This window comes from Camelus bactrianus, chromosome 25, assembly GCF_048773025.1.
Source record: "Camelus bactrianus isolate YW-2024 breed Bactrian camel chromosome 25, ASM4877302v1, whole genome shotgun sequence".
NCBI classification, from domain to species: Eukaryota; Metazoa; Chordata; class Mammalia; order Artiodactyla; family Camelidae; genus Camelus; species Camelus bactrianus.
The window spans coordinates 6,744,084-6,758,805 of NC_133563.1; the positions used below are offsets into that span (position 1 = coordinate 6,744,084).

Genomic DNA, 14,722 nt, shown 5'->3' on the forward strand with positions numbered 1-14,722 from the left:
TCATTATTAAAAGTTTGGGTGTACACTCTTAAGTTTTCAAATAAAACAATCTGTTATATCCCATAAATGTTGCATTCCTGGGATTTTATTCACTTTCCAGTTGCCAGGGTTAGAACTGACCCATTTTTATTTGACTTAATTTAGTTTGTAAGTATAGCAAAATGTGCAAGAAACTGTAAACAGTGGTTTCTCCTGCTGTGGGTGAGAGACTTCATTCTGGTACATTACAAACTACGCCTCCTCCACTTCTTTAACCCCATGCATGCTTAACTCCTTTTTTAGGGGAAACAGACAAAAAACAACCACAGGTAGGTAAGTGATTTCAAGGAACCAGTGTGCCACAGCTCCAGCCCCGCAGAACAGTGGCATGAAATGGTCGGTACAGTTTCTTAGCGCTTGTAACTTCAAAATGTCTTTGAAGAACTGGTGAGATCAATTCTGCCCGTGTAACCCAGTGAAATTGGTCTAGGACCAAGACAGTTACAGGTAGCGTGTCTTAAAATAAAGGATGGTTGTGGGAGAGAATTAAATTTATGTCTGATTTTGCCTATGGCAGAAAAATAAATAGTAAATACTTGTGTGAATAAATAAGCATATAATTTCGGGATTGTGAATTTACATTGTGAATAGTTTATATGCTTAATATAGATTTCTACTTCTCCCATCTAGTGTTTCTTTTTCTGGGCTTCCTACTAGTGAGCATTGTATACTTCTGCTTCTACTCCCTGAATTATCCTGAAAAATATGTGGTCGGAGTAATTTATTAACTACCATTCATCTCTGATTGATTAATCATGTATAGATTAGATTAATCATGTATAGATAGGATGTATCAGGATGTAAAACCACAGTTTACAGTTTAAAATCATTCTGAAATTTCTTGTATTAGAAAATGTAATAGTTGACATTTGTTAAGTATCTACAGTATGGCAGGCTCCGTGCACAGTGAGGTATGTGTATGTATATGAATATATTTGCCTATATAAGAGACAATTTATTGAGCACTCACTGGGTGTACGTTTAAGACTTTACAGAATATTTATACATTATTTTAATTATCCTCACAAGAACGCTAAGGAGGTGGTGTTATACCTGTCTTACAAATAAACCTGAAGCTTAAGTTATCTAAGCCATGGAAAGTATAGTCAGTTCTAACCGAGACCCATCTGACTTCAAAGTCTGTGCTTTTTACTGTTCCATATTACTTCTGACCCTTTTAAAAACTCTTCCAGGCAAATAGTAATAGCCCCATTTATAGATAAGGGCTCTGAAGCATAGAGGGATCTTGTGATTTCTCTATTTTATGTGTAGTTTCTGAGCTAGGACTTGAACCCAACTCATTCTGATGCCATGCCAAAACTCATGTACTTTTTAATTTCTTGACAGAATTGCGTCCTTTCAGTTGCTGTTGCTTTTTTAGTACAAGGCTTCTGCCTTTGGTTAATTGCCTACGTGATTTGACTTTCTGCATAATAGTAAATGCTACGACTCATGGCCCGTATTACTTTTTGTCATCCTACATCTTGTATTTATCCTTTTTAACTTGGTTCAGTCCAGGTGACTCATTTTAGTTAATTTTTTATGCTATTGTGCTGTGTGCTTTTGTGTGTTTTAAATATGTGACAGATTGTTAGACTTCTGTCTTTTTTTTGTAAATAAACATCTTAGATCTACTTATGCACCTCAGTATGTATTATTTTATATTTGTTTTCCTCTCAGAGCCACATCTTAGGTGCTTTGAGAAATACAATTTGCTGGTAGAGCAATTGTACTCCATGCAGTGATATCGAATACCTTGTTACTTGTGTAAGTCTTACAGATAAAACTTTGTCTAAAAACAATTTATGGTTAAGAGCTATGGGTTTGGGTCTGTGAAGCAAGTTAAGCTACCAGGTTTTCATTTGGATATGAAGGTCAGTGCTTCATTGATGCTAGCCTCTAGCAGAGTATACATTGGACCCTTAGCCAGGCTGAGTGCTTTGTGCTACTAAATGCCAAATGGGATAAAGAGAAATGAAACATGTACTTACCCTCAGAGAGATTACAATCTAGTTAAGGAAAGACCAAGGATAAGAGAAGATACCAGGTAACCTAAGGCCTTGATGGCCAGGTATTTGAGGAGTAAGATTATCCTATTTGGGTATCCAGAAAAAATTGATTTAATTGGACTCATAAGGATAGGGATGATATTTCAGTAAGTAGAAGTGGGGAGGCCAAGTTTAGAAGGAGAGAGAAACAAATGAACTCAGTCCTTTTTCAGCTGAAACAAAAACATACTCAGACATACTCAAAGGAAAACCCTAGACAAGTTTGACTGGTCAGGGATGGGTGGCGATATGATAAAAACTTAGATATGTTCAGCTGGCAGCAACATTTACAAATCAGCATTGTGTCTATGATTGTAAAGGTCTGATTTAAGATAGAAGTGCAATGATTGTTAATAAGAGAAACAAAAAAAGCAAAAAAAGTGTGAAATTTGTTCACCAAGTTGTTTAAGATGAAGTCAGTGGTGTCCTACTAAAATACTCATATCATTACAAATATTAATAAGCTCTTAGATTTTTATGATGCTATACAGTATACAAAATATTTTCATATCTCTTAATCCTACCTAGTATACAACTCTGGAGGAGGGGGCGGATTACCATTTTTTATACAATTTATTAAAAACAGTGTAATGAATTGCCCAGGATCACAAAGCTAGTTAAGTAATGCTCTCAATTTCTCTGAGGCAGCAGTTCTCAAAGTGCGGTCCATGGACCCCTGTGAAGGGGTCCTAGGGACCCTTTTGTTAGGTCTCAGAAGACAGAGCTATTTTCATTATAATTAAGACATTGCCTTTTTCACTGTGTTGATATTTGCATTAATGGTGCAAAAGCAGCAGTGGGTAAAACTGCTGGCTCCTGAGTACAAATTAAGGCAGTGGCATCAAACTACTAGTAGTTGAATTCTTTACTGCAATCTATTCACAGTTAAAAAAAAAAAAAAACCTAGTTCCACTTAAGAGTATCCTTGATGAATCTGTAAAAATGGTAATTATTAATTTTATTAACTCAACCCATGCTTTTTAATTATTCCGTATGATGAAATGGGAAGTATGCTGTGTACTGAAGAACAGTGGTGGTTTTGAGGAAAAACACTTGTACGATTGAGGTGTAGACTGGACCAGCCACTTATTTCATGTTACTCCGGGTTACTGGAGAGAACAACTGATAGACAGGCCGGGGTTATTTAGACTTGGGTAGTTGCAGGCATTTCCTAAAAAATAATCAAGACAGTTCAAGGAAAACAATTGACAGGATTCATTGCAAATGATAAAATGATTTGTTGCCAAGTGAAAATTAGAATTTGGAAAATTTGTGTCTACCACCATGAACTTGACAGTGATCCCAGTACTTAAAGAATTTCTGATGAAACCAGTGGTAACATTAACAAACATGATTTTTTTTTTAAATATTGTATATAATGGAATGTTCTAACATTTTGGAAGATGTGTATAACCAGTGAATCTGTTTTCTAAATGACCAATGCTTGCATGTTACAAAATCAGGCAAGTATAAAAGATTCATTTAAAGCGCAGGTCAGACCAATGGATTTTAATGTAGTAGAGCATAGAAAGTTCACTCAGGTAGTTTCAGATTCCCCATTGCAGCAATTTTTAAGAAACTACCACCTAACAAGGTTTGGTGTAATATTTTTTCCTTCCTCTACCTAAAGTCCTTCATGGCTTCCTGTTGCTCTTACTCCACAGTCTTGAACAGAATCTAAAGGCACTGTGACTCAAGTCTGCTCTCCTGCCTCTTACCTGCTCTGGGCTCTAGACACATTGATTTTCTTTATTTTTTGTTAACCAGCTTTATTTTGATAATATACCATGGAATTCACTTCCTTGAAGTGTACTATTTTAGTGTATTTACAGAGTTGTACAGCTATTACCACAATCTGATTTTTAAACATTTTCCTCTTCCCAAGAAGAAATGTTGTGCCGATTGGCAGTGTCTCTCTGTTTTCCCCTCCCCTCAGCAACCACTAATCTTTAGTGGACTATTAAAGAATATCACAATTATCTGAAAAAACTATAAACTCCTCCCTTTTCCAGTTACATATCTGTGTGTATGTAGCCAGATTTTCTTTATATGCTTCAATCAAATAATGTATCACAGTAAATTAATGCTAAAACAGGTATACAAATCCAGTTGTCTTTTATGAAGCTGAACATGAAGAATATTTGCACAGTGTAAAACATACTCTTCTCACTGAAATGTTTGTTTTGGAAAATACAGTTATTTATATAAATATACTTATACAATATATAATTAGTTTATTATTACTTTCAAATAAATTAATACATATTTAAATAATTTCTTAGTTTAAATTTATAGTATGATAGATATCAGTAGATATAACCCACATAAACAAAGGTTCTTTGATATCCTCGATACGTTTTAAGAGTATCCTATGACCAAGAAGTTTGAGAACCAGTGCTCTAGGAGTGATCAGTTTTTTAAAGACCAAAGACAGAATTATTCTGAGGCAGCATAGATTTTATACAAGCATAAGCTGTAGCAGCTCTTAGTGAAAAGAGAATACCAGCATGTCCAGAAAGTTTACATACATTTGTTTTATCTTCCATAATACAGCTTGGAAACTACAGTTTAAAGCTGGGGATTGGCAAACCATGGCTTGCTGGCCACATCATGTTCTCTGCCTATCTTTGAAAATTTTACTGGAACACAGGCATACTCACTCATTTATTTATTGTCTATGCCTGCTTTTGCAATACAACAGCAAAGTTGAGTGGTTGCGAAAGGGACCTTATAGTTTGCAAAGCCTAAAATACTTACTGTTTGGTCTTTTTTTTTTTTTTTTTTTTTGGCTGAACCCCTGTTTTAGACTCCTAATACAGTCTTTTGAGTTCATTAAAATGTAACATTTTCTGGAGTGCTTTAGTATGGTCTTACTCTCTAGGTCTTGGGCTCTTGACTTTCTAGGCTCCCTCGTGCCATAGTCTATGGTTGTGATTTCTTGGCTTCCACCCAGAGAATTAGTTTTCAAGGTCTCCTTTAAGGGAAGCCAAGTAGTTTTTTAATAAAAAAGGGAGTGTCTTACCAGAGGAACCTCATTTCTGCCCCTAGACTTTTTTGTCTAAACTCCTAACAGCGGAACTGAGACCGGAAGCAGTACTTCTGACCAAGCCCATCGTTTTTACACGATTCTGTGGTTGTATCAGGCAGGAAGTGGCAAGAGGGGGATAGAACACAGTGAAATGGTCAGTTTGTTTTTGAAAATGCTGAGTGAAGTGCGAACGGGATCTCCAAGTGGAATTAGTTTATTAGACTATTGGAAATGTGAGAACCAGATCTCGGAAGGAGTTCAGGGCTAGATAAAAGGCGTTCTTAAGAAAGGTTTCTTGTAAATTTTTTAAGATTATGAGTTGATAGCCGAGCTGTTTATGCGGTATACCATAACTTATGAGCCTACACCAAACACATTTAAATAATTTAATGGCTTGGATGATGGATCAAGTATACAAATGTAATAGCTCAGAGGTTTTATTTAGGAAGACAGTGAGAGTTGGGCAGACAGGGCTATGTGTAATGCATTCTAGTTTTAGACTGTTTCATTGATAAACCATATATTAATGGAATGCCTTCCATGTGCAAGATACACTATTCTAGGCACTAGGAATATAATGGTTGATAAAAATAGTTGGTAGAGTCACTATTCTTATGAAGTCACTATTCTTATGAAGCAAATATAATCTCTAAAGTCAGGTGGTGATAGGTGCTGTGAAAGAAAATAACTAACAGGGTGAAGAGAAAGAGGCAAAGTGCAAATTGTGGGCACTTCTCTGCACCTGCAACTCTGCTCCTTACTTTTATTCAAAAAAAAAAAAAAAAAGGTATCAGAATAGCAGTGAGTAGAGTAACCCTAAGTCTAGTTTAAATCACACCCTCTCTCCCAAACAGGAAATCAGTTGCAAGCCTCTCTACTTTTATAAAGGTTTATGACACTTTTCATAATTAATCTCGTCCTGACATTGTGTCACCAAGTTACTAAGATTGAGAACTGATGGTTTATACAAAATAGAGAATTGGAATTAGTATACCCCTTGGACCATTTATCCTTTGCATTTAACTATGCCCAAGTCATCTGTGTGTTTGAGATAAGTGAGAAAAAGAAATAGTGCCAAAATGTGGAGCAGTATAAAATAGAGACCCTGCCTTACTTGTTTAGGCAGAAAGAGGATGAAATTGATCCTAAAACAGTGGTTTTCAGACTTTTCAAGTGGCAGTTGCTAAAACTTTTCAAAATAAATTTCACTGACTACCAACTTTTGATTTTGTCAAGTACATTTTTAAAACCACTGTCACCATTACAAAAAAAGAAAGGAATTTTGACACAGTGGAAATAAAAAGAACAAAAACCTCAGGAAAAAAGAACACCTTTTGCCATAAGTTAGTGAAAAACCTTATACACCAGCCACTAGTCCTCAGACCAAATCACTCTAGTATCCATGTCTAACCTTTAGAAGATACTCAGTATTCCCCTTTTTCATGCCTCATTTACTTTATCACTCCTGACATTACCAGCAGAGACTTTAGATGATTATAAGGCTTAATATTAGTGCTGTCATTTCATCATAATTTTAAGGATCAGTACTTTCCAGATTAGAGAAGTCATAAATGAGTAAGGATTACATTCAGAACCTGGCGACTTACCATGTGTGTAAATAGCTAATTGCAAAATAAAATATCACTGAAAATTTATAAAGTATTCTTAATGATAGTTTTGATGCTGTACAAATATTAGATTATACTCCCTAAATTAGTCTTTTCAGCATTAAATTGCGCACTGCTCTGCCTTTCTTTATACTTTACAATTCTTTAAAGTAGCAAAATCTGTTAAGAGAGCCATTAGCCCTTTGAGTAGTTCTGCTTTTGCTCTTAACGTGTACCTTTTCCACTTTACTAGATGATAGCACTTACTTATTGGGTATTGGCTAAAATTAGAAATATTCGTTTATGTTGAGATTAAAGAGCTTCGTTTTGGAAGTCATTCTTGTGTGTTTTCTTTGATAACTAGCTCATAATTTTTTTTTTATATGTAAGTTCTATGAATTTTAAGAGACTCTAGGACTCACAGTCCTAGAACTGCTTTTGCTTGTGCTTTTAAAGACCACAGTCTCCAAAGTGGAGTACGCAAGAAGATCCATTGGGATGAAAGAAGGAAATATTAGCCTTTCTACTTTATACTGAGTTTTTTATTTTAAAAAATAAGCTTTACTCATATTTTATATATGGCTGTCATTGGCACTCCCATTTGGGATGGTAGAGGGTATTAAGACACTATATGGGAGGGATCTGGTGAAGAATGGGAAGCTACAGTTGGAAAAAGTACCCTCGTTGGTTCTTTGCTCATAGCATATTCTGACAGGTTTATGTGTGCTCAATTCCATAAGTTAATTAATTGTATTACTCAGTTTAAAGTAAAATAACCTGTTAGTATACTAAGTCTGCTAGTAAACAGACAGCAAAGAAGCTACAGATTGCAGATGATAATAATGCAAGTAAACAACTAGAAAAAGAGACTGGTGGACACTGTTTCTAGTTAGAACTCTGTCAACTGCATCATCATGGGGTTAAGATGATTAAATCAGATCTGACAAGAAATTGGTCCCCCAAAATTGAAATCATCAAGAAAAAAGATTTTTGAAGCAGGAATATATTTCTACTTTAGCTAAGAAACCTTGCCCACTCATGCTGTGTTTTGAGACCTTAGCTAAGGATATTATGAAACTATGTGAAGACTGACTTCCACAGGGTTTTTTTTGAGATATTTGTTTATGCAGTACTCAATATGACAGAATTTTACTAAATATAGTTATAAATGCTTAGAAGCGTCTCTTGAAGTTTCTTGTTTAAAAGGAAAGACATACTGTGAGGAAATACTTGTGCTTTCTGCCATGGTAAAATTAGCAAAAGCAATATGACAATCAACCAAAACACATTCGTTTGTCAGCATATACTGTTGGGCACAACATAAAAACATTGCAGATGATTTAAGTAAATTAGTAGCAGAGCAAATTGCAAATTGGGAGAAAGTACAGATGTTTCTAACATTACAACTTGGGGAACTTGCTAGATTCTGCTTCAGTAACGAAGTACACGAAGAGCTACTTTTGTGAGCAACTAAATATGAATACCCATAAAGATATATTCTCAACATTAGACACTTAATTTAAAATTTTGGAGGCAAAAAACTGAATCAAAATCACTGATAGAGGCACCATTTGGACTAGAATTAAACCAAAAAAGAAAATTGGAGGGTAGAGAGATACAGTTATAGAGATAGCACCATGCATGAAATTCATTCACTGCATTATTTCTAGAAAACTACGGTGGCAAAAGAGGTTGAAGCCAGACTGCAGATTGGAAAAATAAACCTTTAAATTATAGTAAGCGAGGTAGTAGTCATCATCTTTTATTCTACAAAGATTTATTGATTATGTTGTGGCAAAATACTTTTATAAACCTGATCAGCTTAGAAAGTGAGCCATACATTTTTCTTTTGGTAAAAATCAAGTGTTTTCAAATATGTTGATCTACTTTGTAATGGCAAGCGGTTGTCTACTTAACAGATACTTTGGGGAAAAGTTTATTACCTCCTCTGTCCCTTCAGTGTTGAGGAAAATTCAACAAGATATTAGAAAGTAGCTGTTTTTTTTTTTTAATGGCAGTGCTGAGGATTGAACTCGGACCCTGTGCATGCTAGGCACACACTCTTACCACTGAGCTATACCCTCCCCACAAAAGTAGCTGATTTTTTATTTGTCTGATACTTGTGAAAATCCTCTTATCTGCACAGTTTTAACAGCTTGGAAACAGTTTTCTAACAGAAAAAATAGCGTAGCAGCCCAGAATCTGTAGCATGCTTATATGAGATCAAATCCCTGCTCCAACACTTACTAATTATGTGATCTTGGGGTTGGTTAGTTAATCACTCTGTGCCTCCGTTTTCTCATCTGTAAAGTAGAAACAGTAGCATCTGCCTCTTAGGGTTAGTTTGGGACTTAAATGGGTTAATCATTAGGTTCTATTTAAGTAATAGCAATACAATCAGTTTATTTTTTTAAGTTTTTTTAATGAATCCATTTGTTAAAAATAACCCCTAAAATAGAACCTTCAGATTCAGTTGCAGAAACAACTGATGTTAAGGAAGGTTAAATTTTACTACTTAAATTTCCACAAAAACCTTTGCATACTTCGAGGGATGAGATTGAAAAGTTAGTGTCACGGTTTGGTAAGCATGGCTAATGGTGTATGTCCTCCATTTGGATCTCTCTTTGTCAGATATGATAGTTCTTAATTGAATTTAGAAGATTACTGTAAAATAATGGAGCATATTCAATCATGCTTGCTCTTACTAACATAGTTATGTTTTACGAATGTATCAGTAGTAGGATATGTATAAAATATACAAATAAACATTGTGTAGTATGTGCTTCATTTTTTCTCATAGATGTATAAGAACAACAAGCTTAATAATTTAACCTACTTCTTTTAAGAGTGAACAGCAAACTCTCCTACCCGGCATACTTAGGTATTCTGTTTAAGTGAGTTATCATATATTCCATACGTGGGTTGCCAGCTGGGTATTGAGACTGCTTATTTACTTATTTGGGTAACTCCTAATGAGATTTTAGAATCCTCTGAACTCATCTCATAGGCCTCACAATTTCCTAAGGAGTTACCAATCTATAGTATTTTGTATATATTCTTTAGCAGTTTTAAAAAGTCGTGATCAGTTTCCTTATCTGTAAGGTGACAGGTAGGTCTGCACTGTCTAGTGTGTTAGCCATTTGCCACATGTGGCTAGTCAGCATTCTTTTTCTTTCATACTATCTTTTTAATAGTTTTTTGTATTGATTACATTTTGAAGTGATAGTATTTTGGATGTGTTGGGTTAAATATGTTATTTTTTTTAACCTTTTATTTATTATTTATTATTTTGGCTGGGGGGTAATTAGGTTTATTTATTTTTAGAGGAGGTACTGGGAATTGAACCCAGGACCTCACATGCTATAAGCATGCTAAGCATGGGCTTTACCACTTGAGCTATATCCTCCCCTAAATACGTTATTAAAATTAATGTTAACCTGGAGGCTGGGGATATAGCTTAGTGGTAGAGCATGTGCTTAGCATGCATGGGACCTAGGTTCAATCCCCAGTACCTCCATTTAAAAAAATTTAATGTTAACCTATTTTAACTTTTTAATATCTGCTAGAAAATTATAAATTATATGTGTGGCTTTCATTTGTTTTCTACTGGACAGTGCTGCTCTTCATCAGGGGTTGGCAAACTCTGACCCCCCAAATTCATCCAGATGCCTATTTTTATGAATAAAATTTTATTAAACACAGTTATACCTATTTAAATACATACAGTAAATGATTATTTTTATGCTACAGCAGCAGAATTGTTTGGTTGTTACATCTAGAACCATACAGCCTGCAAAACCTAAAATATATACTATTTGATCCTTTATAGAAAAAGTTTGCTGACCCCTGCACTATATTATAATTGATAGATGCTCAATGTGTTATATATATTCACTTAAAGTGGATATGAGGGACAGACAGAAGGTAGATTAGTAGTGGGTACAGTAGGGAAAGGTGGTGGGAGTGACTGCTAATGGGTGCCAGCTTTCTTTCCGGGGATGATGAACATGTTCTGAAGTTAGATGGATAGTTGTTCAACTTCGAAGACACTGAAAACTACTTATGCACTTAAAAAGATAGTATCTCAATTTTTTTCAGTGGATATGAGCCTGTTTTGGTAGATGTAATAAAGCAGTACACTAACCATGATACATGTTAATGATAATGAGAACATGCAAAGAAACAAACATGCAAATCAATTAACGGGAATTTAAGGAAAAATTTTAATAGTTATTATATATTCCCATTGTCAAAGACAATTTTTAATCGCCTTTTAAGAGGTCATGCCACTTGAGAATATTTGTAAGTAATTTATTGATAAGAAAAGCAATTAGCTGTCATTTATTGTTTAATCAGACTGTCATTTACTGCTTATCCTATGTCTCTTTAATTGTAAACTTTAAGATGGTGCACAATAATACATAAATAGGCAATCTCAGTAAATAAATGAGTGAATACAAAGTATAAATAAAATCACTATTTTTGAATATTAGTTCTCTTCTAGAAGCACTTATCTAAATATGGAAATCATGGCTTTATGAAATGTTTAGCAAGCTTTTGAGAAGAGAAAATTTACCAGAAGGGAATTGTAAGGCGATTCCAAAGTGTCCATATTTTATATGTGTAGGTGTTTTTCTTTAATGAATTACTTAACATCTACCATATACAAATCCTAGGTATTTTCACACTGCTTTGAAACTGACAAAATATTATCTCCTTTGTACAGTTGACTCATTCTTTTGTTACACATAGGGTATGCCAACAATCTGCTTTATGAAATCCAAAAGCCAATAATCAGTACATCATTTTCCTTCTGAACATTCACAGTGGGTTTTTACTTTATTGCTCTGAAAACACCATATTATGGCACCTGATTTGTGATGTAAGTTAGGATAGCGTGATGTCTAAGGGCACAGACTTTGGAGCCAGATAGACCTATTTCCTCCTGATTTACTAACTTAATGTGGCCCAGAACAACCTATGTAATATTTAACATCTCTTAAGTCTTCATTTTCTCATCTCTAAAATGGGAATAATACCTTCTCCAGTGAGTTTTTTAAAGGAATAAAGAATGAGTATAAAGTACTTAGCATATAGTAACCACTCAATAAATGGTAACTCATACTATTGCCATTTAAAATGTTAAGTTTTTTAATCAAAGATTAAATTTTTTTGGTTGTCAGCATTATACATTTCATTATGTATTTTACTGACTCCTATCTTTTCAAAAACGTAATGAAATATTAAGTAACATTCTATTTTACTTTCAGTCAAAGAAAAATAAGAAGAAATCAAAGTCAGATGCTAAAGCAGTGCAAAACAGTTCACGCCATGATGGAAAGGAAGTTGATGAAGGTATTTGAGCAAGTGAAAGGACTATAGAAAAAATTTTAACCCTTTTTTACCAAGGTGCATTATATAAAAGCTGCATTTATTTTGCTTAATCTTGTTTCTAGCTCTTCTTTTTAATAACTAGATTTTAATGGACACATCTGTCACATTGTGAGAAGACGCTTTTTTCCCTTGAATTATTTAAGGATCTAATAGTGCTTTCCTTGAAGGGAACTGCCTTGAAATTTAAGGTCTAGCTTAATATCTTGAGCAGTTGAAAAGCTGTTAATTTTTGTCGTTGTTTCCTAGAAGCATGGTTTGGGGTTTTTCTCTATTGTTCTTAAATATACCATCCCTAGAAGTCTGTGTACAAAATTCTTGAGTAAGCCATTTATTATCCTCACCTAATAAACCCATTTATTAGTAAGTATATGTAACACCCTCCTTTATTAGTAAGTATATATAACACTCCAGCAAGATAAAAAGAGACACAAGAAGACATATCAATTTCTTCTAAACCATAGATGACAGATCTGATAAAAATGACCAGAATAAATAATGGTAGTTAGCTGCCTAAAACAACATAATGAGACCAGAATAAATTATTAGGATAAATGAATATAATAAGCACTCTTGGTTTTTAGTTTAATATCTAAATTTATCATGATACTTTGTGTGCCCTGCCCCATTTTCCCCCCAAAACTTCAACTTTTTTGTCTTCCCCTTACTGAATAACATTTTTTTTTCTGGGGCTATGTCAGGAGCCTGGGAAACTAAAATTAGTCACAGAGAGAAACGACAGCAACGTAAACGTGATAAGGTGCAGACTGATTCTGGTTCATTGGATTCAACTATCCCTGGGATAGAAAATACCATCACAGTTACCACCGAGCAAGTTACAACCACATCATTTCCTGTTGGTTCCAAGAAGAATAAAGGTATATTAGTGGAACTTAAGAGTAATACATTAAATCCAACTCCTTTTAATCAGATGTACAAAATATCATTATGTCAAAATCTGACTATTTCGAACTGCTTACATCATTGTGCTGATATACCCTTCTTCGTGAGAGCATTGTGGACCACCTATTGGTTTACCTGATACCAGCAGTGTTACTTGTTACATACTGCCCAATGAATGGCCTATTAAATTAAAGTTGCCTTTCTGCCTTGAGTCACATGAGAAAGTGATTGCTGCTTTTTTCTCATGTGTATTGCTTTGCCCCAACTCTCTTACATCTCCATTTCTTATAGTGGACATTTATTAAATGGAATTATTTGTCAGCATTCTGCATGTTGGGTGCTTTCATTCCAAGATGAAACAAGCATGTTCTGGATAGTGCAGATTCTACCTGGATCTCTTATCATTAGGTGTTTGATCAAGCTAGACTAGAACTTCAAACATTTTTGGGCTAATGTTCTTCCCAGGTATTTCAGATGTTCAGACTATCCAATACTGATGGCTTCTCAGTGTCTCTTTTCTTTGCCATCATTTTTACCCTGGAGACATCAGTCTGCAGAGTGATGCTGTTCATCTTGCTTCCGGGCATTGACTTTTCTTCCTTCACCTTTTTATAAATTGCCTCCACCTCCCACTTATCTCCAGACCACTGTCTTAGCCTTGGTACCTTTTATTTTCTGTTTGATGATTTGGAATTTATTGCTTTGGTACAGCAATGACTTCTGCTTATCCATTTTCATTGTCGCATAGTAGCCATGCTTTAGTGTTTCTGTTGGTAGCCCTTTTTCACTGTCCTGTGCATGCTTTCCTTGCTAGCACAATTCTGTGTCTTGCTGGCTTTTGATACATTGTGACCATTATGCTTCTTAGTATCAGAGAAATAGTATCTTTGTTATAACATGTATTCTCGCCTCTTGCCATATTTCCTAAGTCCTGGTACAAATATAGGCAAATTCTTTTAAGTTGATGTGTTTGCTTCCAGGATTGTTGACAAGGCAGCTGGTATTGTTGGGAGGTGGCAAAGTTGAATCCAATTACAGAGCCCAGTTCTCCAGTTCCTACTTTAAAGAATCTTGATAACCATTGTAGAACAGCAGACTATAAATACGTGGGCTATTTTCCAGGTCCTTTATTGGCATTTTAGTTGACTAAAAATATGGTAACTAGAGAACTCAGTTCCTTAAGGACATATGAAATATGTTGTGAGTAAAACTGATTCTCTTCTGGTGTAAGAATTTAGTACTTAAAGGAGCAATTTATTATAAATAATTAGTAAAAATTAATTTGTATGTTACTCCTAATATAATGTGCATAGTGGCCTATTTAGTATTAAATACATTTTATTTCTATTTCAACCAGGTGATTCTCATCTAAATGTTCAAGTTAGCAACTTTAAGTCTGGAAAAGGAGATTCTACACTTCAGGGTGAGAGAAATTACGTGTAACTTAAGTTGAAGGCCCATCAAAATAGAAACATATGTATGTCTCTTTCCTCACGTGAATGATGCAGAAAGGGAAAAAAAGACTTAGAAATGATTTTTAATTACCAAAGTAACATAATAACGGTCCAGAGATTTTGGAAAATAAGTAAAAAGAAAAATCACTCCTACTTGTAATAGTCTTTGGTATATTCTAGTTGTTACTCCCTCTCTCCCATATGTAAAAACATTCTTTTAGTAATAGTTTATATCCAGTTTTTATTCTTACT

General features: G+C 34.6%; 1 protein-coding gene across 5 annotated transcripts in view; it reads left to right on the plus strand.

Annotated features, from left to right (window-relative positions):
* Positions 1 to 14,722, plus strand: part of MTDH (metadherin) — a 50,428-nt gene that overhangs the window by 12,573 nt on the left and 23,133 nt on the right. For all 5 annotated transcript variants that reach the window (XM_074352936.1, XM_074352940.1, XM_074352939.1 and 2 more), the window contains exons 3-5: positions 11,993 to 12,077; positions 12,815 to 12,991; positions 14,374 to 14,439. In XM_074352936.1, the coding sequence (XP_074209037.1) occupies positions 11,993 to 12,077; positions 12,815 to 12,991; positions 14,374 to 14,439 (328 nt within the window). The remainder of the gene's footprint in view (positions 1 to 11,992; positions 12,078 to 12,814; positions 12,992 to 14,373; positions 14,440 to 14,722) is intronic.